Raw genomic sequence first — 25,584 nt, forward strand, 5'->3', positions numbered from 1 at the left:
TGTGAGCTGCGAGATTCAGTTGAAGCTACTGTTCAGCGTCATGCTTCTGTCCTCTTGACCTCTCCAGCCCTCTTTCACTTACGGTTTTCAACACGCGTGTTCTTTTAGGGAGCATTGGTTGACATTTGAGCTCCGATGGAGTGATGCTTTCAAGTTAATTAGTTGGGTGCGTTCGGGCGAAGGCGTGGCTTGAGGCGGGAAGTGCTCGACGACGTTTTACCGTTGATTTCAAAATGAGGCGCGTTCACTGTGCATCCTGTTTGAATGTAACATCACAGAACAATCATTATTTACATACATATATATTGTACGTGTATACACTCCCATGTCGTGGTCCAAGCCTTGCTTAGGATTAGGATGAAGAGACGTCATGAATATTTAAATTAGCGCGCGAAAACTTCGGCTCTTCTTTTGGGTTCACGGAAGACGAGTCTGCTGCGGTGCCGAGTTCGTTCTTCCAAGAACTAGGATAACATACTTAGTTGTTGATATATATCTCGTGACGTCAGCGTTTGGGCTTGGGATCGGGTTGAGTGAGATGAAGGTGAAACGTAGGTGGAGGAATGAAAGGAGAAAATGAGAGGGAAGTGAGAGAAAGGAGATGGAGAGGAAAGAGATGATGGACGGGATTGAGATGGAAGTGGGAGGGGGAAAGGAGTGAGAGCCTTTGGGAAGATATATGGGAAGACTCTATAAGTTAAACATGTATCCTTCCCCACAAACTTGTCGAATGTCATTATTTGGCGACTAAGACTGAACACACTCCCCAGTCTGAAGACGTCTTTTATACAACCCCCCCCCACACACACACGTCATTCCCTCTCCATCGCCATTTCTCCCTCATCCCTTCTTCGTCGTTATCCTGTTATTCCTCGTTCTCAACTTTCTCTTCGCTCCATTCCCTTCCTACTCTCCTCACCTAGCCTCGATCATCGTTGTCGTCCGTTTCCGTCTTCCTCTTCCTCCTCTTTACCCAAATAAATTCCTGTCTTATTCCTCGCCCCCCCCCCAACTCCACATCTTCCTCATCATCCCCTTCCATCACTACAACCACTATCTCAAGTTTTACCGACCCCCAACCCCCCCACACTCCTTCTTTGGGTCTTCGAAATGCGTCCGAACGATTCTCAATGGTCACGATAAAGTCTCTTGTGTTGGGAGAGAATGTTTTTCAATAGTCGATGGTTGGTGGCGTGGGTCTTGCCGCGCCTCCTTCCGCGTCTGTAGGTGTATCCGAGGATGCAGGGGAATGAGCTCTTTTTTGTTGCTGAGCCGTGACTAGACACCCATTCCCTCCACCCTCTCACCTTTCCCCTCCCACCTGCACTTCCTCCACATACTTTTCCTTACCGCTGTTTCCTGCTACCGAATAGACAATTGGTAGATCACACTCGTGTCAGATGTTCTCTCTCTCTCTCTCTCTCTCTCTCTCTCTCTCTCTCTCTCTCTCTCTCTCTCTCTCTCTCTCTCTCTCTCTCTCTCTCTCTCTCTCTCATTTTGGTAAAACATGTCTTATGTACATACATGCATATACCAAGGCTTTTTTCCCCTTACAAGGGAGGTAGCCAAAAAGGGAAAGGCATAAAATCATTTCCACCCATTCCATCCCTAAATACACTCCACACCCCTCCACCCTCCCTCTTATCTGAGCACCTCCTGGATGACGGGTCATCCCTGCACCTTGTCCACTGCCCTGGACAAGGTGCAAGGAGGCGAAAATTTGCCTTTTATGTCTTATGTAATCTACAAAAAGAAATCCCCCATATGACGAGGCGTGACTAGACACCCACCCTTTACCTTTCCCCTCCCACCTGCTCTTCCTCCACATACTTATCTTTACCGCTGTTTCCTTCTGCCGGATAGACAACGGGTAGACACTTATGTTAGATGTTCTCTCTCTCTCTCTCTCTCTCTCTCTCTCTCTCTCTCTCTCTCTCTCTCTCTCTCTCTCTCTCTTGAACATATTAACAATAAATTTCAAATCTACAGTAAAAAAAAAAATTCAAATTACATGTTGAAGATAAAAAAATACTACCTTGCAGATTATTGAGACCATGTATATTACTTATGGAAGAATACATATTTTATTGAGAATTGGTAAGAAGGCCAGAAAACAATTTGACTTCTAGATCGTTTACGAGATAAAAGTTGCAAGTTTATCTCCTAGAAGTCGTACTCATACCTACCCCTTCTCCCTCAGTGGATACGGGTACCACAGCTAGATAGCAGCTTCTGAAAGTGGGAGGAACAGCTACATTCGAAGTGCAAGGAGGCGAAAATTCGCCGTGAAGAACTTTATCGATATGCAGCTGAGGAACCAATGACAGCCTGAAGGAGTCTCGATAGTTGTACCTCGAAGTTCATCCACCCTACTCCCCGCTTCCCCTAGCGTGAAATCGCCTGTAGCCTTAATAAATTTAATACATGGCACTGGGTTGAAGGAGGTAACGAGTAGATGGGTTAGTGATGTAGAAAGCGTCCACGGGAGATGATTATCATCATAATCACTACCACCACCATCATCATCATCATCATCGTCATCATCATTTCAGCAGCGCTTCAACCCCCAAGAGCCCCCCCCCCCACGTGCTCAACCGTGCTGGGCAGCGGCCCATCAAATTAACCCAAGACTTAAAGAGGATTAATGAGCGGAAGCTCCTTGTAGGTCCTCAGCCCTGAGACGGACCCATTGTAGCCATGTCGGACAAGACTTCAATGTTGTGTGTCGTTCTTCCCTTCTTTCTTTCATCGGTCAAGGTGGGTGGGTGAGTGGGGGAGGAGGGGAGCTCTCTTGTAATCTTGTGTTTGCTCTTTCCCCATTCTGTCTTCTCCAATATGTTTAATAATAGTGACAGTGGTATTTAAAGGTATTCTGAATGTCACTCTATGATCAAGCTTTACCTAACCAGCGAGATTTACTTGCAATAACCCTAGCTTAACCTAATTGAACTTCACCTAGCCGTGCTTAACCAAGTCTGATCCAGCCAGTAACCATTATATATATATATATATATATATATATATATATATAATATATATATATATATATATTGTGTATGTATGTGTGCGACAATTATGGGATAAATCACTCGTGACAGTGATGTAATCAAATCATGAAAACCGGCTGTAAGCGAGCCGATTCGAAGCTCGCTCGCTTTTTTATTTATTTGTTTATTTATTTTTTGAGGGTGGGGGCAAAGGGGCTGCGGATTTGATAAAGGAACAAAAGTTCTGGCTGGACTGGCGAAGGGACAGGCGCTGTGACTAGCAGGTAGCTAACATGTCGACCTGTTGGCCAGTGTTTCTTTAAAAATTGGGGGCGTCGGACACCTTGAAAGGTCACAAAGTGTTTGTGAGGTTTTATGACAACAAAACCAGTATTGTTCATCGCAGTGAATTAGGAACGAGTTGAGAGATAAAGGACTTGTTGTTACGAAGGTTTTGTTAATTCGAAAATATGAATATCAGTGCAATAACGTTTACAAGTATATTCAAGTTCTTCTCTGTTGGGAATTTAGAATTCGAACATCTCTCCAATATTCGACAACCCCCCCCCAAAAAAAAAAAAAAAAAAAAATCTGATACCAAAAGACGCCTTTGATAATCTGGCATAGTTCGAAGGGCATTTCCATTACGAATATTAGTTTCCGAATTCTATGGAGATGTTCCCAATAGGGTTAACTAACAGATTCTCTTTATTATTATTATTTTGACTCGAACATGTTTAAAGCATCTTCGAGGGGATGAAAATATTTTAGAAAAGTGTGTTTATCTTTAGTGTGTGAGTGGGTAGTAGTTGGGGGTTAGGGTTGGCAGTGGAGGAAAACTATTGGAAATGGGTTTGCCCAACGAGTATCTGCATCCGCTGACGACGACAACGTCTTGCTGTTTCTGTTTTCTTATGCACACTCCCACCTCCACCCCGTCTCTCTGTGTGTGTGTGTGTGTGTGTGTGTGTGTGTGATCGTCGTCATTGTTCCCGAGGCAGCAGAATATTTCCTTGACATCGTCGTGACACTTGTCGTGCCTTTGTCCAGTGCTCGCCTCGCATTCACATTTTGCTCGTGTTTACGCGTAGAAAGTTGCACATTTGACATCCGTAAGACCTTTGTTCTGACGGGTCAGAGATGAGGTGGGGGGTGCAGGGGGAGGGAAGATGCTGACGTCCACGCATTGGCTCATAATCACGCTGCACCGCAATGCTCTATGGATTTCTGTTTTCTTCGTGGATTAAATTGTTTGTATTAATTTTTACGATGACCGGACAAAGACTACTGATGAATGATAATTGTGTATGCACGTATATTTGCACGTGTGTTTACCTAATTGTAATTAATATACAGGACAAAAATATGCTCATGAATGGCGACAGTCTGCCTCCATCGTTCAGACTTGGCTTCCGGTTCTCTTGCTATTGTCTACTTTTTCGTTGCTCGTATTGTTCCACGTATCAAAATGCCTGCATGGAAATTTGCATTTCCTATTATCCTTCAAGTACTTTGCCCTTGCAGTCAGCGTCTTGCATTCATGACTGACGAAGGCTGCGGATATGTCAGGCATATGCTGACTACTTCCACCGTCATTAACCGACTTGTGAAAGATTATTTCTCGGGTTGTGTGTCCAGGGTTTCGGTACCTGGTACTGTTTGAGACGGACAAGTAGCGTGGCCCTCTGAAGTGACATTACTCGTACGTTCTTGTACGAAACACGAAGTGGCAACTCAGGCTCGGTTGCTGACAGGCTGGTGTCTCTCTCTCTCTCTCTCTCTCTCTCGTTCCTTTGGGTCAGCAGCTCTGAGGTCAGGAGCAGAATCTTGTCAGCATCTCCTCGACCTTTTGCCCTTGCTGTGATGAAAACATCTTTCAGGCCTTAAGTGCCCCCCATCTAGTCTCTCTCTCTCTCTCTCTCTCTCTCTCACACACACACACACACAAACTCGTGGCGCAGCTGGTAGAGTTCCCCGTTGCCACTACCCATAGATCGGTCATATATGAGCTCTGAGCTCTCTTCCGGAAGGGAAATAGCTGTCGATCACGAATCCAACACGTGATCCAAGACCATGGTGAATCACACACACTCTCTGTATCATTTAATGGATCGCTTCCCATAGAGACCCACACACGCGCCCATGTTCCCATCACCTCTTCCCCGCACCTGGCTCGATCCACTTGACCACGACTCTCAATCGACCAGAGATTTTTTTATTTACTTATTTGTTTGTTTGTTTATCTGCTTATTTGTTTGTTTAATTGTTTGTTCACTTATGTGTATATATTTTTATTGTTCGATTGATTCCAACAAGGACTCCTTATCGTCTTCCTTACGTTATGAGCCGTGATGGCTTGATGGAAGTGAGACGGGGTGAGATGCGTCGTGGCGGCACAAGGACAGACATCTGGGACGATGGTGTAGAAGATTATCGTCTGATAAGCGCATGACTTTCACACTTATGAAATGAGGAAATTTCTGGTTCGGACAGAGGCTATTTTGAAATTGATGTTAATTATTTGTTTATTTTATTTTCTATAATTTGTTATTTATCTGTGTTATATTGTCATTCTTTTACTTATTATTATTGTTGTCATTATTATTGTATTTTTATACATGCGCCGTGGGACTGTATGTGTATAAGAGAGTATTTTGACCATGTATAATTTATAATCTATTTGATGTCCGTGATGACTACAGATGAGGATGAGGGGGGGGGGTCAAAACCATGATGGCCGAGAGTGCAAAAAACCCAAGCGAGTTTTCTAGAAAGAATAGTAAGGCGAGACTTCAAAGAGGAACGTTTTAGATTCTATGACCAATGTTTTGCCCGAAAGGGATATGTTGGTGTTTGAACAAAACAGATTAAGGGATTATCACACTGGGCTTCGACGGGTTTCACCAGCGCCAACAGTTGAGAGTTCGTTTAAGTAAAATCGACTTCAGTTACAATGTTTTCTTTTTCTTTTGTCCAAATATAAAATTGTCTTTCCGTCATATTTCACCAAGCCGAATGTTGAACTAAGGTAATGTAAACAAATACGAATATTAGACATATTGTTGAAATGTTCTAAAAGAAGTCTAGATTTCTGTAAGCGAAGTTGTATTCTAGTTATTCGTATGGAGGTTGGAGGTAGGATGTCGGCGGAAAATAGCTCAGTGTGATAACCCCTTTAGACGGGTTATTAGTTAGTAATGAGGGATCGATGGTCCGTTATTAGGGTGATTAGAGGAAGACCCGTCTCCAAAACTTTAACCCTGACTTGTGACGGTAATTACAATGACCTTATAACCTTCCGTCTTACGTATCACGTGGATTTGCTGTGAGGTGGTTCGTCAGTGGATACGGAAATATAAATAATATTTTAAGATCATAACTTCATTTGAATGTTCATATTTATTTGTTTTCTTATTTTTATTTTATTTATTTGTTGTTTTAAATTGTTTTATTTAATTTATGCGTTTGTGATTATTCGTTTGTTTGATTTTTGACATCTTAGTTAAATGTCGAAAAGGCCAGCTCAGTTGATTTATATGCTTAATTTATGTTATCTTTTTATTTGTTTGTTTGAATATTCATATTTTTAATCAAATGTCGAAAAAGACCGACGCTCAGTTATGGGAAATGGAATTGTATACTACATCCGACATCGATTGTACTTCGTCTACGAATGTCCTTTTTATTATTATTATTATTATTAATTATTATTATTGTTATTATTATTATTATTATTATTATTATTATTATTATTATTATTATTATTATTATTATTATTGCTCAATTGGTGCTTGTATGATACTATTTTGTTTGCTTCTCCTCCTTCTAATTTTCTTCTTCTATTTTTTATGTTACTTTTTTCAAAATCCCACCACTCATTTCCTCACCTCGTTTCCCCCTCTCTTTACTGTCCGTCAGTATAGTGACAAACATGCATTTTCCCTACATTGTGATTATGAACACCCACTATTTGAACTTTGCCGAAAGCGTTCACATTCAGCGTACAAATTTTCATGCGAATGGCAAGAACCAGCCACTTCATTCTAAAGGAAAAATTCAACTGAACTCTCCACATATTTCTCGGAGCAAAATTTGAAGTGCAAAGGTAATAGTTGTCGTGGTTTTTCAAATTCAAATTACAACCGACGTTGATAACCGCTTTCGACCTGTGTTCTAAATTTCTATGAATTTGTAATGGAATGAACTCTCGACTGCGGTGAAGATAGCTTAATGGATTTTTAACCGTGTTTGGTCACGCCAAAGCCTCACCGGAGACACCAACGAAAGAACACGAGCTCAAAGGAGGGCGAATTGATTGGGAGGCAGAGTAGACGGGAGGGGGGGGGGTGGAGTAAGACAAAACGAAGGAAAATGGAGAGGGGGCATACCGTAAGGCTTTGTTCACACCGGCGGTTTCAACCGCCACGGTTCAATTACAGTGTAAGTCAGTGGAGGCGTTCACACACAACCGCGTTTTTTTTTTCTTTTTCTCTAAAAACCACTGTTCAAACCGCTGGTGTAAACGGGCCTAAGCATCGTTCAGTGCTCATACTCCATCCTCTTTACTTGTGTACATTTGACACATTCTCAGATGTCAAATGATTACGGTCAGCCTCCTTTAGGCATAATTCCTACATCTGCACGGGTATTTTTTTCGTGTAAGGATTCTAAAATTCTAAAATCCCCAACAATCGGAACGAAAAACCATTTGGAAAATATACTAGAATATTAAAACGTGCCTCTGGTATCCGTGATTTGCTAGATCACTACTTGTGTGTGTATTTACCTAGTTGCATTTTACGGGAAGGGGAGCTACGCTCGTGGTGTGTGTGTGTGTGTGTATTCACCTCGGATCTGCTGCAGTCTGTCGAGACAGCCAGACACCACCCTACGGCAGTGAGCTCAGAGCTCATTATTTGTGTGTGTGTGTGACCTATTTACCCTCACGTTTTGCAAACTAATGTGCAGCAAATATATATCCATTCATTTATACTTTATTACTTGATAGACCAATAGTCTCAAATGCAGTGAAAAAGTACTACCTCGATGGGATCCACGGCGGTCATCTGCAAGTGAAGGTCCCGCACAGCTGACGTTCTAGAAGATCAAGGTCATTTGACCTTGTTTGGGATTCGATGGATCAAGGTCATTTGACCTTGTTTGGGATTCGATGGATCAAGGTCATTTGACCTTGTTTGGGATCCGATGGATCAAGGTCATTTGACCTTGTTTGGGATTCGATGGATCAAGGTCACACTCACCATATATGGTAACACTTTTGCCTTTTCTCTCCCGCAGGAGATGGCGTCGTGCTTACGCCCTTGGAACGCTCCTACAAGTGTCGGGTCCTGGGGTACTACCCAGACTCCGCCCCCAGCAATCCCTTCGACCAAGATGCGGTGCAAATGGTGAGTAGGGATTGTAGACAACAGTAATAATAGGTTTGTTGAGTTTACAGTGATATATTGACAATTTGCAGTTTATGCTAATTTTAATAATAGGCCAGTTTGAGTAAAGTGCGCTATGGACGGAGTGGTGCTGGTCTTGGAGTGTCAGTCCTCGGTGCATTTCTCTCGCTTCAGATCGAACCAGTGTGTGTGTGTGTGTGTGTGTATATATATATATATATATATATATATATATATACAGTATATATAATATATATATGTGTGTGTGTGTGTGAGTGAGAGAGAGAATAATGACCTAGAGTAGCTTATGTTCATGCTTTCGAGAACACGAATAATTCGTACTTCTGGCACCATTTCTTCAAAGATTCAATTTCACAGCATTTTCACTACTCAAGGTGGCAACACACAAGGCTAATATGCTACTTGCTTTTGTTACTTTGAGTAGAAACTACTTCGGTTACAATATCCTAGGCTTCTATAAGAACATTGCAACGATGTGTCTAACATTCGTATAAGTTTAACTTCTCTTAGTTTGTCATTTTGCTTCTTACTACATGACAAGAGTAATTTGACATTGGAAATTTGAAAAAAAAAACGGATGATAGCCGAAGTCGTTTCTACTCAAACGAAATAGCAAAAGCAAGTAGCATGCTAGCGAGAAATGCCTTGAGTGTCGCCACTCAAGTCACATCCAACTTTGCTATGGGACTCCCAGTCGGTAGAGTAGTAACTGTCGATCACGAGTCCAGCTCGCGATCCAAGACCATGGTGAATCACACGGCTTTCTTTAGTCTGTCATGGTACACAACGTAATCTCTTTTGACATTTGCGAGTTTAAATCATGTTGTAAGATGTGTGATAGTTCGTATGTGCAGTTCTGCATGAATTTCTTAAAGATATTTTATACTCGTACCAGAAGTCCGGGTTGTATTATTATCGAATACCATCTCTCTCTCTCTCTCTCTCTCTCTGCACGATCACGCGATCGACGGCTTCTCTTAATAACCAGAAGACCAAGAATCTTCTCGTCACTATAGATTTCTATAGTCTGTCGTAGTCTAATATTTTGAGCCTAGAAAATTATTTCTAGATAACTGTGTATGTGTGATTAACCTTGGTCTTGGATCTCGTGATTGACAGTTATTAACCTCTCAGAAGAGAGCTCGGAGCTCGTATGACCGATCTATGGGTAATACTGTGACCTTACACGCACACACATACCCAGCTCCCCGCCCACGAGAGTTGAAGTAACAACCCGCAGCGCAGCGATACTGAAATTATTTCAACCCTGGGCGGGATTCGATCCCGGACCGCCGTTGTGGCAGGCGAGAACTCTAACCACCGCGCCACGAGGTGCGCGCGCACATGTGTGTGTGTGTGTTTGTGCGTATGTATGCATGCAGGAACCTCACCTCACTGTAGATTAGAAAAAAATAAAAACAGGAGAAAGGCAAGCCAAAAGTTAGGCAGTGACATTTCTCCCCAGTATTCTTCCCAGGTTTTCAATCCGTAATCAAAATTCTTTCCTTTGTTTTCTTATTGACGTTTTACTCACGGGAAGCCGGCTCAGCCCAATAAAAACACTTGTCAGCCAGTTCGTAATCCACGTTGCCGTTTTTTCCCGTGTGATTGCGTTTTTTTTTTCTGCTTTATCGTCTTTCTGGATCAGCAGTCGCCCGTCCGCTTGTGAGACCAGAACAAGAGTTGCAGCAACTGGCTATGAGGCTCGGTTTCCAGTGACGGTCGATAGAAGAGCCACCGTGACCTTGGCCGAAGTAATCTCATTTCTCTTTAGCTTGTTGACCCGTTACATTGGTCTCGTATTAATTTACATGGTTTAAAGAGCGGTAGGAAGGTAGTAATTCAATGACAATGGATAAATCGGTAAATAGATAACATATTAAACGCCCGGAGAGGCCCACTTAGAAAAGAAAAGATCGAAGAGAATGCTGCTAATTCGAAGTCTAAATGTCTCGGACTCGGTACGGATCGGTCATCTTGAGTGTTTACGCTCAATAAAGAAGTTTCAATGGATGCGGATCCAAAGAACATGCGTGACTCATCTTCGTAGATCACGCAGTAACTGGATTGTTGATAATGATTGAATCAGTTTAACGTCACGAAACTCCCCCTATCAGTGGTCAGGACGGTTCCCCTTACAGAGGACTTTGTAGCGTAGAGTTGAATGGACCATGCCTTTGGTCCAACTCGCCGGTGGCAGGATTCGCAATGCCATCACCTAGACCTCCGCCGCAAGTAGCGACGCTCTAACCCGCCCGGCCAGCGAGCATCGAACTTGATTGTTACACAGACAATTTGTATTGTTTCCGTAATGCTCGTACTTCTCCTCAGGACCTCCACCATCTCAAAGTGTATTTGTCTTTTCATTTTTCTCTTAAACTTTACCTTCCTGAGGATATTTTGTCTCTTGTCATTGTGCTGAATTTTTGTTGTAAAAAGAAATATGAGGGCATCTACTGTCTCATGACTTTTACATTTGGTGTGCAGAGGTGGACGTCTGATGTTTTGTTATAGTTGTCTCGTCGTGAAATTGCAATTATATAGAAATAAATGTGTGTAGTGTAGATGTTTCCGCGTAAGAGCAGTGCTATTGATATATCAGAAATAGCGTAAATACTGTTTTTATTGCAGCCACAATAACATTATTTACGAAAAGTCACTTATGTCATAAAATTATTGTAGTATTGTTTAGACGTTTATACTGAAGCGTTTCTGTAGATGTGATATGACATGGGTCAGATCCGGTTGTTCGCTGTAGTACCTACTCGTATGCGTGCGCGTGTCCGAGTGTAAACTTGTGTTTGTGTGTGCGGCCGTGTTCAGTCGTGATCGACAGGTGTTGATGATGATGCACGACTACCGTAATTTACCCATTTCGGTGTTGAATCCTCTCCTCACCCCCTACGTTTTTGCCCTATTGTTTCTGATGTCAAACACGTTGATCCAGTATTTACTTAAAATATCTAGCAGTTGCCAGAACAACAATAGAAAATAGCAGTGACCATGTTCAAGAAGTTGAAGAAAAAGAAACCACTTGATCAACTGCGACCACCAATCTCCAATGTTGTTTGGTCCTTAACGTCTTAAGTAAACGTCTGCAGTAAAGTACTGTACACCACCCTGTAGTTTTCACCGTGCATATGCGGTTATTTTTCTATACAAGAGAACATATGTCGGATATTTATCTGTTCTGTTCGCGTAATAGAATGATAAAGATGTTTAGGGCTTTGATCGCGACTGAACGTTGGCTCACACCTCTCGTTCCATATTTATTCAGCTTATATTATTATCATTCTTATTATTTATTCATTATCGTTTATAATGATAATAATAATAATAATCATCATCATTTTCTTCTTATACCTTGTTCCATCTAGCCCCCATTGTTCCGCTGCCTTTTACACTCGTGCTCGAAAGCACAGACAAGGCAGTGGCAATGGAAATGGGCTCTTAGTTTGTGCTCTGTGTTTTTCGTTTTGTTTGGTTTCGTTTCCGATCCGGTTCGGTAATGAAGTCGAATGACTGCTTCCCCCTTACCTCGCCGTTCACGCTACGTTCCTGAGGTAACATCACGTTTCCGCTACTGCCCATCTCCTGTTCAATGTTATTCATTACAGTCCTGTTCGTAAACTTTGCATGTGTGTGTGTTGGGGGTGGTGTTCTCAATTTGCCTAATTTTAGTATACAGGAAATGACCAACACTCATGAAGTCGTGTTTTATTCTCCATTTTATCATACCTAGCATCAAATTCATTTATAGTTACAGAATTGACTGCCGTTATTTTCCCATTTTCACACCTAACTTCCAAAGCATGTTTTGTTCCAGCTCGGGCCATATCACCTTATTCTATGTATGCATACTGTATATATGGAAAGATATTTGTGTGTGTATTTGTCTAATTGTACAAAAAACAACGCTCGTGGATTCCAGTCTCCCAATATGTGTGTGCGCGTGCACACCCAGCCGCTGGCATTCCTCACAGAACCGGTCCAGATAAAACTTGACCCAGGGTCTTTACCCGAGGATTGACATGAGATAGATCTCGTTGGCCTGTAAGGTCGTGTGAGGTCACTGACCATGGACGTCTGGTCACTCAGGCTACACAGTATTTGCTTGTGTTCCCAGAGCAGACCTCGTCTTGATTGAACCTCACCCGGCGGGGTTGGGGAGGTGGGATGAGAGGGATGACCTAGGAGGTCCCGTCGCTTTCTAAGGTCACAATAGGTCACAGGCCTTGGGAACATGTTTGCGTCTACAGCTTTTGTTGTATATGCAGTGTTGTGTTTATCTGTCTATATACCAAGTGTTTTTTTTCTCTTACAAGGGAGGATCCCTTGTAAGGGGAAAAGTGCCTTGTGTTTATCGCCGAGAAGAAAACTAACGTTTCCCGTAGTTCTGGAAGAAATGGAGAACCAGTGGCCATGTTGCTGGGTGTTGCATCACAACACATTTCCTATGCATAGAAATACTGTATATGGAAGTGGAATTAACATTGCGTTGGAACTGCAAATGTTTTGCTCGTTAAGGGGGAGGAGCCAAAATAAGGGACTATCACGCGATGTTTTAGAATTGCCAGCGTTGAAGTGAAACTTCACCCCAACTCTTCACCACCCCTTTTCCACCTTCTTTACTTCTCCCCTACCCATGTGATGCGTGTTCCTGCCCTGACTACCCAGTAGGATGCACTGGACGGCTGTCACAGGCATGTCCCGGCCATGTCACAGACGCATACACGTATGTCAGCGGATTGGGTTTATTGCTGTCACGTTGGACGAACGCTAGGGGAATCCGTTTCAAGTTCATGTGTAATAAAGGCGGTTTCATTCTGCTTACATCACGTGTCTGGTGTGACTCACGTCTCGCTAATATTACCGTGTTTACCCTTTCTCTTTCGTTTATTTATTAAGTTAACCGTATCAGCCTTGCGTGGTTATAAATGAACTGGGCTCATGTTATTATATAGTCGCTTATTTAGGTTCCTCCCCCTCTATTTTTCATGGATCTATCTCGTGTTCTCTCTCTCTCTCTCTCTCTCTTCTCTTTCTCCTCTCTCTTGATTGTTTTTTTTCTCTCTCTCTCCCTCTCTCTCTCCCTCTCTCTCTCTCTCTCTCTCTCTCTCTCTCTCTCTCTCTCTCTCTCTCTCTCTCTCTCTCTCTCTCTCTCTCTCTCTCTCTCTCTCTCTCTCTCTCTCTCTCTCTCTCTCTCTCTCTCTCTCTTTCTCTCTCTCTCTCTCTCTTTCTCTCTCTCTCTCTTGTTCGCGTAATGTAAGTCAAAGTGAACGTCTTTGCGAGTATAGGGACCCGATGCCGCTTCTGGCCGGGGTGGGCTCTGATGCCTCGCCTTCTCGCTTTGGAATGATCTATTGATTATGGCCCCTTTTATCGGCTCATATTGGACCATCCCGTCGGCGAGGAAGAGTTTCTTGACGTCAATACCCTTCTAACAGACGAGGTGGGATTTTAAAATGTCGAGCCGACGGACGGTTGTCGTGACCCCAAGCCCTCTTCCCAGGCGACGCTGCAACCAACGATTGAGGACGCTGTCATGCAAGGAACGTAGTTTGTTTTTAATTTAAATCTTGCTATTTATTGATTTTAAGACAAAAATGAGTGACGGGCATGGGTCAGGTGTTCAAGAGGGAAGCAGGTTAAGGAGAAATTAGAAAATGAAAAATAGCTTATGAGCTAGAGTCGTACGAAAATAGCCGTTTCCCTTCTTGTAGAGGAAATGCCACCTGCAGATGCTGAATTCTTACGACCTTAAAGATGTACCCCATAACCTAAGGTGTTCTTTGGCAGATACTGCCAGGTTACACTTTGAGGGGCTGCGGATGAATGTTGTCGCAGTTTCTTCTTTACTATTTTTTCCAGATTTTCATTTCCGAAAAAGGAGGCTAGTTGGCAAATATACAATTGAAAACAAATGCTTAGAATTGTAGATGGAGTACTGCACGTTTCCTTCGGTACGGAAGGGTATTAGTATTTGAACGGTTAGGTAAATACTTTTGGGAGGAAATTTGCCAACGCTCAAACGGTAAATCTACGTACTAAAAGCAGGTACCTTCTTTATAAGGGACGCACCTACTCTCACCTATTGCACTCCCCTCCAGCACCCCCCCCCCTCTCCGTTCCCTCATGCAGAAAAAGAGAAGACGGGGAGAAATACTTTCGGGATGCGTCAAAATATCATTCACATATAAGCACCCCCCCCCTACCCATCCCCCAACCCTCCCTTGCATAACAGTATCACCAATACACAGCAACTCTTCACACATCCCTATCTCCTGCATTCTCCTTTCCTTGCTTAACATATACCCCTCTCTCTGACCACCTCTTCACCCCATTCATCCATCTCATCATCGGTCGCCCCCTCATGTCCAACCCTCCACCTCTGCCTTCCACATCTATTTTACTCATCGTTCTTCACATATTCTTTCTGTGTCCAAACTATACCAATAATGCTGGTACATTGTGACAAGTTGATGAAGGTGGAAAAAGAAGTCACGGGTGTAGTTCCGAGTTTTTGAGTTTATTCCTGACCGGTTTCGCTCTGTGCTTCTTCATAGCAGAAGCATAGAGCGAAACCGGTCAGGAATAAACTCAGAAACTCGGAACTAGACCCGTGACTTCTTTTTCCACCTTCATCAATATCAATAATAATCTTTCATCGTCCCTATCCGTCATAGACTTTTTCATTCCCGATCTCATCATCACTTCCTCGTTTCTCCCTACCCAACCTAGTGACCCCTACCATACTTCTCAGACATTTTATTTCAAACACATTCAAAATATTCTTTTCTGCCTGTCTTAAATTCCATGCCTCTGCCGCTTACAAAGCCACCGGCTCCTTTTCCTTCTCTTTAACAGTTTTCTCTTAGCAACTCTCTCTACTTTCCGCCGTTTTCCTCTTTCTCCACCTATTCTCCATTCTCAACTTACCTTCCACCAAAAAATGGTCTCATATTCCCCCACTCTCTCCCCCAAGAACATGATGATCACTCTTCTTACTCTTTCCCTGTGTACCACTACATTCCATTAATGCCATATCAACCACCCTTCCATCCATCACCCTCTCCCATGGGTACGCTAAATACAAGAGGTAAACAAAACTGGCATGTTCAGTCTGAACTGAAATGCTATATTTTCTTCGTTTTCGCAAGAGGGAAAACTGGACAGAATTGTGTTAACCGAGAATTTATTGCCGCCAGGCCTCTTTCCTCCCACACATAACCCACATTCATCGTGTTAGCCCAGAATATCAGATAAGCAAAAATACAAGAAAGGCGCAGGCCGGTTGGGGGGTAGTACCTCGTATGATGTGGAGCTGGATCTGACGAGCCAAAATGCATAAAGTATATTCACTGCTTAAGATAATGGAGACCAATCATACATACATACATATACCAAGGCTTTTTCCCCCTTACAAGGGGGGTAGCCAAAAAGAAAAAGGCATAAAATCATTCCCACCCATTCCATCCCTGAATACACTCCACACCCCTCCACCCTTATCTTAGCACCTCCTGAATCATGTTTAGACCAATCATGCTTTACCTATTTTTTTTTCATATGAATTGTTTTGAAAGAAGTGTGAATTAAGGGATGGAAATGTTTACACTTTTCATGTGAAAAATTATAAATATGTGACAAAGTCTCGTTTGACATAAACTCACAACATCTTGCCTAACCCAACCAAAATTTACTAAAATACGATTCAGTTAACTATCCTATACCTGATTTCACTATGCAGTGTATTTTCGTTCATTTTTACTTTTCTTCCTGATGTCTCGCCACCCTCCCCATTGCCACAGAATTGTATATGCGTTTCTTAAGGTGTTGTTTGTTTTGTTTAGCCTGACTGCTGTTCCTGGTTAGCAAGATGCATGGGAGGTGGGTACTCGTAATAAGAAAAAGAATTGGCTAGGAGCTCTTAAGTTCGAAATTTTTAATTCGATTTTTTTCCATATTCGCATAAACAAGCCACTGAGTTACATATTCCTTTCAGACGGCGGGAAACCAGTGAATATTATGGTAATTTTGGGGACCGTAGAGATAGTGTCATTATTATATTATATGAATATTCTTTAGTCAATGATATTAAAAAATCTAGATGGCAACAACGGGTTGCCCAAGTAAAAATTGTTTCAACACTATTGTCACAATAGATACACTGGGTCCTTTGCAATCGTGATAGTAATCGATTTAGAAAATTTAGCAGAACTTGACAGGAGTCGCCGAGTCTGGATTTTGGCAACAAATGTTGCCCCCTAATACCAAGCATCCGAGTTTAGTCATCCGAGCTTATTTAAACGTAACGAGATAAAATGACAAGCCAATAAATTGTATATGTATTTCCGTTTGTTCGATTGAGGAAAGAAAAACGATCAAATTAATATGATATTAATTGAAATAGGGTTTCCCAATATTAATACTACAGTAGACTCAGTTTTAGAGTATGCCTAGTTCTCAAAACAAATTACTATCACAAAATTAGATTTTTTCGTTAATGGTGATAGTGAGATCGAGTCAGACATTTCCCTTCGGTTGTGAGCTAGGTCGAGTCGACATGACGTCATAGAGTGGTCGGAGTGAGAGGCAAACCATGGAGAAAGCCCCCTTTTATATATTTTGTTTTGTAGTGTACTGTACGTTGGACATTTTCAATTGGCTAAGGGGAGGATTCCGGAGAGGCTGTAATCCAAGTATCGTTTCAGATTTTGTTTTCGTGAATTATTAGTCGTTGTTTAACCTAAACAAGAACTAGTAGTCCGTGCTACAAATACTGTCCCCATCGACTCGATGAAGCCCATTGCACATTTTATTCCCTCAACGCCAGGATATTTTGTTCAGCTGAACGTCAAACTTTTGGGGTAGAAACTGTTTTGGTCGTTGAAGACTTGTTTGATTAAATGAATTCCTCATCTAAAGAAGAAAAATTGGAACATACTGTATTTTTAGGTGGTAAAAAATGTAATGCAAATATACCAGTTATATGTTATAATGAAAAGAAAAAGAAAAATATATATATATATATATTCTTTTTTATATTTTATTCGTTTTGTTTATTTAATTAATAATTGATTATTTATTTATCCATTTATATTTTATAGAAAAATGTGTGGCGACCACAAGTTCGAGGACGATTGAGTTGAATGTTGGAAAGTTGATGTGTACAATATTTTTTTTCGTGGGATACGCGTGGCCGTTACTGACATCTTTGGGTAAGCCAGCCTTGCCCTAGGGTATGGCTTGTAGGGGTTACCATAACCCCGTCTTTCCCCGTTTTTTCCAGTCTACAGCGCCATTTATCTCTCACCCTCCCTTGGCAATCGAGTATACACACATATATACGCATAATAAATAAAACACAGTTGAAAAATATACTGAATTGATTTGAACCCAAGCGTCAAAGTGAGAAATGAATCTGACATAGAATGTTTGAATCACGTTTGAGAATCTCCAAAACTATTTGATATCCCCCCCGGCTCACAGAGACTGCAGAAATTGAATAACGGCAGAAAAATATTGAATTTAAAAAATATTTCAGATAAGTGGCATGGAGTTGGAACACTCGCATACATAACCTACATACGCACATGTATCCTGTACTTGCGGCGAAGGTCGAGGGGATGGCGATTCGAACCCTGCCACCGGCGAAGTTGAACCAAGGGCATGACTCGCACAATTCTACGCTACAAAGTCCTTTGTAAGGGGCACCGTCCCAGCCATCCGATAGGGTGAATTTGTGACGTTAAACCAAATCATCACCATCATATAAGTAGGACATGCATGTACAAAAACGATCGATACTTGTATGTATACATATGTACATATAGTATGTACACATATATATCACAACTTAGTCGGACCATTTTCTTCTGTTTCGACTGTGGTATTGGCTGTGATTGTGTTACTATATTTTTCATGTGATATATTATACCTCTATACATATAGACAGTATGTACATGTATACATGTATACAGTATGTGCATGTATACATACATACACTAGCTTATGCATACATAATGGGTTGCTGGGAGGTACCCATTTTGAACGTAAAAAACTGATATCTAACACGCAAAGGATGTCCTCTATGATCCCATCATGTAGGTCAACATGATCAAAGGAAGACTGCGGGTATTCTCGTCGTAACGATTTCATTTCGTCATCAAAGCCAAATTAGGAAACGAAATTCAGCAAATTAATTTCCTTTCCAGTGGATGTGTCATCTTGACGAAAGTGTCTCATGGTCATTTAAAATTGCTCTATTGCACAGTGTGATCGAATGGTCATTAAAAAGCAGGTCACATATTTACGTATTACGTCACGTAAATAGAAGGTAAGCGAACTGGATTTGAATTGAATTCGACATTTTATGTAATTCTGTTTCTTTTCCAACAGATGTCTTGAAAGGGTAGCATGATAATTCAGATTTGCTCACTAATGCACAGCGTGATCGTATGATTGATTAAGCAGCTGGTACTTGATTATGTCACGTATGTAGAGGGCGAACGGTATTTGAATGGAATACGACAGTTTATGCAAATTTGATTGATCATCTTGTTTTTACCAGAGATTGTGCAAACGTAGCAAGGCTATTTTCAAGATGAGAGATCACCTTTGGAGGAAGATACCAAATTTGGTAATATGGGTCATAGATGAAATCTTCTGTTGATATATGATGCATAATGAGCCGTTAAATTCGGGCAAATTCAGTAGACGGACATTCATTTGTGTTATCGCGCCAATTACTTGATCATCCCGCGTTTCATTCAGGTCAGTTTATAACAGGATTTTTTATTTTATTTAATTTAATACATTTCTTGGTTGCTGTCAGATAGTTTTATCTTCACACTTGTTCATTTGCGTGTGACATCTCTTTCGTTCGTTGTCTTTCTACTGTATGATTGATTTAACTTTTCGATCATCTCACGGTCTTGTACTAGTGTTTTTTTAGTGAGATGGAGTAACAATGAATATGATATACATATGGTTAATGCTGTAGTGATAGATATCAGGATACACCCTGTCCGCGTAGGCATGTATTTACGTTATCTCCATGAGTTACATTTTGACTTTCATTAGTCAAACATTGATATTCTATAAGTTAGGAAATTAATGAAACTATACGTGACGACCGGCAGTTTCAAGCTCGCCGTGGATTTCTGGCGGGGGGCTACCCTCCCTCTGGACGCGCGCGCGCACACATACACACACACACACACACACATACACACACACACACGCACACACACATATCTACACACACACACACACATATCTACACACACACACACACACACACACACACACACACACACACACACACACACACACATATCTACACACACACACACACACACACACACACACACACACACACACACACACACACACACACACACACACACACACACACACACACACCTACCTACCTACCTACCTATCTACCTACCTACCTTGTCTACCGTAGTTGTAGTGTCGGCGCGCGGTGCGGTGATAGTGAAATTTTCAGCTCTTGGCGGGACTCGTAATCGGAAACGCTGAAGTAGTGGTCGAGAGCGGTACCACAGCACCGTCGAGTCGTGTTGTAGTAATCTGTGTGTTAGTCCCAGAAACATAACTTTTCGCCTTCAAGACGCAAATGAAACTTAGATTTTAGAAAGCTGGCCAATCAACTGCTTTTCACCAGGATTAGTCCCAAGTATAAATAATGCTTTTCAGGAACATTTCCCTAATATTTAGAATACAAGTTTAATCAACTCTACCCTTTGTTAGGCCATGATGACGAGGGAACACCTTTCTTTCGTCATGATGATGCTGGCTCGTTTTTTCCAGTTATGTCTGCCAAGGGGGCTTCAGTTCCGCACGCAGAAGCACAACCTTGACCCTCAATTCCATCCGTTCCTGATTACTCGTGAGGACGGTAGTCGAACTCATGGCTTCGCGCTGGTCTTCTACGAGGAGGTCAACTCGAAGCAGATATGCACGGCCATGCACACCCTCCAGGTACGTGTCCCTTGTCAATATTGTTAGAATGACTTAATTGAGTAAGGAGACACTTGTAATGAAACGGTGATATTATAAGAAAGTTTTTCCCAAGTCATTATTAATTGACCACATCTATATTGTCATAGTTAGCCAAACAATATAGTTAGGGAAAGGGTATATCCCAGGAAAGGCATAAATTATTATTGTTGTTTTTATTATTGTTATTAGTATTAATACTGCTATTATTATTTTATTATTTATTCATTTATTTATTTATTTTGCTGTGAGTTTAGCAGTACACCTTTGCTTTGAATGCCATGAAATTCTTATAACGTTCAAAAGTCAAAGAAACAGGTAAACAGTATTCAGATGTGAATGCTTGAAAAGTGTAAAAGAATTAAAATAAGATTAACCTAGATTTTGATTGTATTAGTCATTCATTCGCTTGCTCATGTAGACTTTTTTCACCGACAGTCAGTTTATTTGACGGAGGTGTCTAGTAGCCAGGCAAGGGCAGCAGCAGGGACACCAGCTGATACACGTGACACCCGATCTCTTCCAAGACAATTCCGACTCTCCGCCCCCAAATCCCCTGCAGCTCTCAATTTCTATGACATCACCAAGGACCAGCTGTATGTGACTAAGTGTATAGCCTTGGTAGGACAGCATTCATATGTGAATGCTGCTAGAAAATTTCTCACCTGTTTATACAAGTAAGGAAAATTGTATCTATGTCCATTGTCTTGGAACTTTGTATGAAATTGTTTTGATGGTATCAAAATTACATAAATGTCCCAAAAAGTTTATTGGCCATTTATATTATGTATCCCATCCACTGCAGGTTCTTTACTCGGTGTGAGAGTGGAAGTGTGAGCTTAGAGTCCCATGTATACAACTTGCTCTATGAGGTTCCTGCACCTCCATCAGGTCGTATAGTGTCCTTTTCATGTGTGGACTCTCCATTCATTTGTCAGAAGCCTACAAGTCATGAGTTGCCACTGTTTGATGTAAGTCTATATTATATGTTTTATTAATTAACAAAAATGGCTTCAGTGCTTTAACACCATATTACTATCCCACAATTAGCCTTAAGGATTTTGGTTATGTGAAATTTTATGTGGGGATTATTATTAATTCAAATATTCTTCAGTATTCGCAGAGAGAGTTCTTTTCCCTCGTGGGTGTGGAGAGTGTCATACAGCTTCTGACGTGTGTTCTTTTAGAAAACCAAGTTGTTCTTGTATCTAGTGGTAAGTAATACTGTATTGCATTCCATAGCAGACTTCAATACCTGGTATACTATACAGAAAATTTTTAGTTAAACATCAGGGGTCAGATTCAGCAAATACAGTGTAACTCCCACCATTGTATGAAACAAATCCATGAAGTAAGGATTGGATTTATATAAGAACATAATAATCAAGGAGAATGTAAGAAACCATAAGGCCTACACTAGGCAATTTCCATGACCATTACCACCTGGAAGACAGTGTTAAGAAAGGACATGGTAGGAAATGTATAGGGCAAACTTAATGCCATCTATATACCAAGTTCTTTTTACTCCTTATAAGGGAGGTAGCCAAGTCAATATTTGTAACTCACTGCAAAATACATAAATAGGCAGCCTGCCAATATCATGATAAATGATGCATTTTCAGTGTCTTTATGCAAATTTGGCTAGATGCATGCAAATAAACCATATTGCTAGGCATATTAGATGAATAAACATACAAATAGCTTACTGATCATGAAATGAATTTTACATAAGCTTTATAAATCTAATGCAATTTCCATTTCATATATTGCCTTTGACCTGAAGGGGACAAGGATGGTCCTTCATCCATGAGGTGCTAGATGGGAAGGGTGGTGAATGGGTATTGGATGGGTGTAAGGTGTGTGTATACTTTGAATTGGTTACTCCCCATGTAAAGAGGAAAAAGCCTTTTAGTATATGGAAGTTGGACCATATCAATTTATTACTTGTGACATTGGTACTTGGAAAAGAAGTACTGTAATTTGCTAGATCCAAAAGGGTTTGTCAAATGTAAATTATTCCCCACTCATACCATCAGATACTTACAATTTTTGCTGTATTTGGCCCTAGATGATTCTGTTCAAGTTAAGAAGACACCAGTATGAATAAGGTTTCAATCAGTGAAGGCTACCGAGGCCAGGCCAGGGTTGCAGCTGAATAAAGTTTCTAGTCACAACAAGTTCTGTGAAGTGTACCATGATGCTGAATTTGAGTGCTAATGACTTAAATAGGGCTAAAGAAAAAGCAAAAATTAAGGTTTGAGTTTACTTTCATTTCCTTTGTGTATTGAGACTCCCTTTAGCTGAATGTTTTTAATATTTTGTATTTCAGACTACCACAGGTTAATGTTAGTGGCAGAAAGCATCACAACATTGATGTTCCCATTCATGTGGCATCATGTATACGTTCCAATCCTGCCGTCCTCCCTCCAGCATTTCTTGGATGCTCCAGTCCCTTTCATCATGGGTTTGCATTGCACACCAGATAACAGGGACACTATACGCATCCCCAATGAAGTATGATTTACTAATATTATTTCATATGTGCGTGTGTTTATATATATATATATATATAAGATGGGAGGGATGATTGAATATGTTTCATCTGATCATGATGTGCATGTTTCCTGTAGCTCAGCCCTCATCACCCCCTTATAAGGGAAAAAGGCTCTGATATATAAATTGCAGATATGCTTTTGGAGTCATCACATGTTAATCATTCATTTGGTAGAAAAATGCATACTTCTTCTCTAGGTATGAAGAAATATTTTACTAATGTTCTATATAAACTTTCAGGCCAACTTGTGTCTTGTTGATATTGATGAAGGCACAGTGGAGGTGCCAGAGGACCTTCCACAGTTTCCGCACAAAACAGACTTCATCAGTGAAATTGCACAACTTCTCAACAAATGGGATCTTCCTACAGGAAAACTAGACAGGTTTGGATTTTTGTTACATTTTATCTCTTAGCTTAAGTAGCAATAAGTAATATTATTCCTTATCTTGCAGTTAGTGTAAAGGGTGGGATGAAAATTATCATGAGAAATATTTGTAGGTGAATGTAAAGAGATTGTTATATGGAGGAGTGCTTGTGCTCACAATGTTGTATGAAACAAAGATTTAGAATATAAGGGAGGCAGGAAGAGCCTTGTGTTTCTAAAGTGTTTGAGAAATGTGATAGCTATTACAAGAATGGCTAGTGAGAAATATATAGATGAGGCAGAGAAAGAGCAGTGGGAATAGGGTTGTCATGTCAATAAATCAATTGCTCCAGGTCACTCTTGCGGGAAGTTTTCAGGAGCTGTCAGGTAGGGTAGATCAGAATGCAGATTTAGTTTGGGCATATGAAAGAGTGAATGAGGAATGACTAACAAAGAATGGGATTTTGGTTGGGTGTTGGGTGGGTGCATTATTTGACTTCAGCATCTCATTATATGGGGGAAGGTGCCTTTTGATAAATGTATGCATATATTTAGCAATCAGTTGAATTGTTAAAATGGAACATAGCTTCATAGGCAAAGTTTAGCGAGAGTACATAACAGTATTCTAACCCCAAAACAGAAATCTGAATGAACGCCAATCCCAGTATAAGTATCGTAGGAGGCGCAAGTACTCGTGGTCCCATGACTCAGACTCAGGAGTGTCCAGCACAGAGGGATCTATCAGTGGGTCCCATTCTTCGATCACCTCCATACCTCTTGCATTGCAACCTCCCACTTCTTCATCAAATTCCTCTTCCTGCTCTTCATCTGGTTTTAGACCTGATCTACAGCACACATCACCAGCACTCAGGGAAATAAATGCCATCGCCAGGAAGGCTGGTAAGAACATATATTTACCTAATTGTATTTACTTAATTGTAGTATGCAGGAAGGGAGCCAGTGTTTGTGGGGTCCTGTCTCTTCCCCTCTAGTTATCACATGATCAGAATCAAGGAGAAACTAAAGATAAAGATGATTATAGTTGTTATGTGAAGAAGAAAAATCATGGAAGGTTGTGGAACATGTGAAGTCAGGTTAATTAGCAAACTAAACTGCATTTAGTGAAATTGCTTGAATTATTACATCCAGAAATAGAAATCAGGCAGTCTCTATTTTAGTATTTACTTTTAATTAGGTGAACCATTACTAAAATAATGTTGTATTTAAACAGGTGTGTTTGACTGTGATGACTTGGAGAAGGTGCGCAGGGATCGCCTAGGGTGTTTATCACAAAATAGCAGTCGTGAGCACTCTGTGATGAATGGTGAAGCTCAGCGCATGATGGAAGACTTCAAATTCAACAATGCCATAAGAGAAACTTTCTTGAATCGCTTTGTTCACATGTTTTGTACATATGATCATTTTGTCATTCAACCAAATCATCAGGTAAGCAACATTCAATTGAGTAATTACCAATAAATTGGATGTGACAATGGAAAATTGGAAGACTATGTGTTCAGTAGTTTTCAATTTTAATCTTTGAAATGTTTTCCTAATATAACAGTTCAAAATATATTCTCAACAGGATATGGATATGGAACAGTGGTTGTCTTGCAGAGAGTCAATGCAAAACTTTGACAAAGCCACATTTCTCTCCGACCAACCTGAGATGCACCTGCCATTCCTCTCTCGCTTCATAGAGTCACAGATGTTTACAACTCTCATTGATCACAAGATTCTGTCCTTTTGGGGGGAAAAAGACCCCAACCTCAGGGTGTTTGATATGAGAATTGGACTTCTCAGGTCAGGATATTAAGAGTGTATAAGAAACTTTGTTCACTCCCTTATGCTTTGGATAAGGTTGTCATCTATAATTTATGATGTGGGGATAGTCATTCTTTAAGTGATTAATGATATGATTTATACCCTTAGGGATAGGTATGATGACAGCCTAGTCCGAACACCATCGTATGAACCTTGTGCCACCATAGGAGAAACGGAACAAATTTTGGAGAAGAGGTTATCTCATGTTGATTACAGTGCACCTCCACCACAGCCAATGGATCCAAAAGCAGAATCCTGTACTCTATTCAACCCAGGGCACTTCCCTTTGTTAGACAGAATTGCCTTGAATAAGGAACCTTCTCATAGGTAGTATTTAAGTACAGTTGTTAATGCAGTAGATGTTCCATCAAAATTTCTTATGAATAGGATCTTGATTTTTTA

General features: G+C 41.0%; 1 protein-coding gene across 3 annotated transcripts in view; it reads left to right on the forward strand.

Annotated features, from left to right (window-relative positions):
• Positions 1-25,584, forward strand: part of pns (DENN domain containing pinstripe) — a 272,629-nt gene that overhangs the window by 223,623 nt on the left and 23,422 nt on the right. For all 3 annotated transcript variants that reach the window (XM_076201930.1, XM_076201929.1, XM_076201931.1), the window contains exons 2-12: positions 8,286-8,395; positions 20,252-20,422; positions 20,879-21,117; positions 21,246-21,411; positions 21,555-21,654; positions 22,770-22,954; positions 23,234-23,376; positions 23,999-24,258; positions 24,590-24,804; positions 24,944-25,161; positions 25,291-25,509. In XM_076201930.1, the coding sequence (XP_076058045.1) occupies positions 8,286-8,395; positions 20,252-20,422; positions 20,879-21,117; positions 21,246-21,411; positions 21,555-21,654; positions 22,770-22,954; positions 23,234-23,376; positions 23,999-24,258; positions 24,590-24,804; positions 24,944-25,161; positions 25,291-25,509 (2,026 nt within the window). The remainder of the gene's footprint in view (positions 1-8,285; positions 8,396-20,251; positions 20,423-20,878; positions 21,118-21,245; positions 21,412-21,554; positions 21,655-22,769; positions 22,955-23,233; positions 23,377-23,998; positions 24,259-24,589; positions 24,805-24,943; positions 25,162-25,290; positions 25,510-25,584) is intronic.

Source organism: Oratosquilla oratoria, chromosome 18, assembly GCF_046742065.1.
Source record: "Oratosquilla oratoria isolate Oo_2021 chromosome 18, ASM4674206v1, whole genome shotgun sequence".
Taxonomy (NCBI): Eukaryota; Metazoa; Arthropoda; class Malacostraca; order Stomatopoda; family Squillidae; genus Oratosquilla; species Oratosquilla oratoria.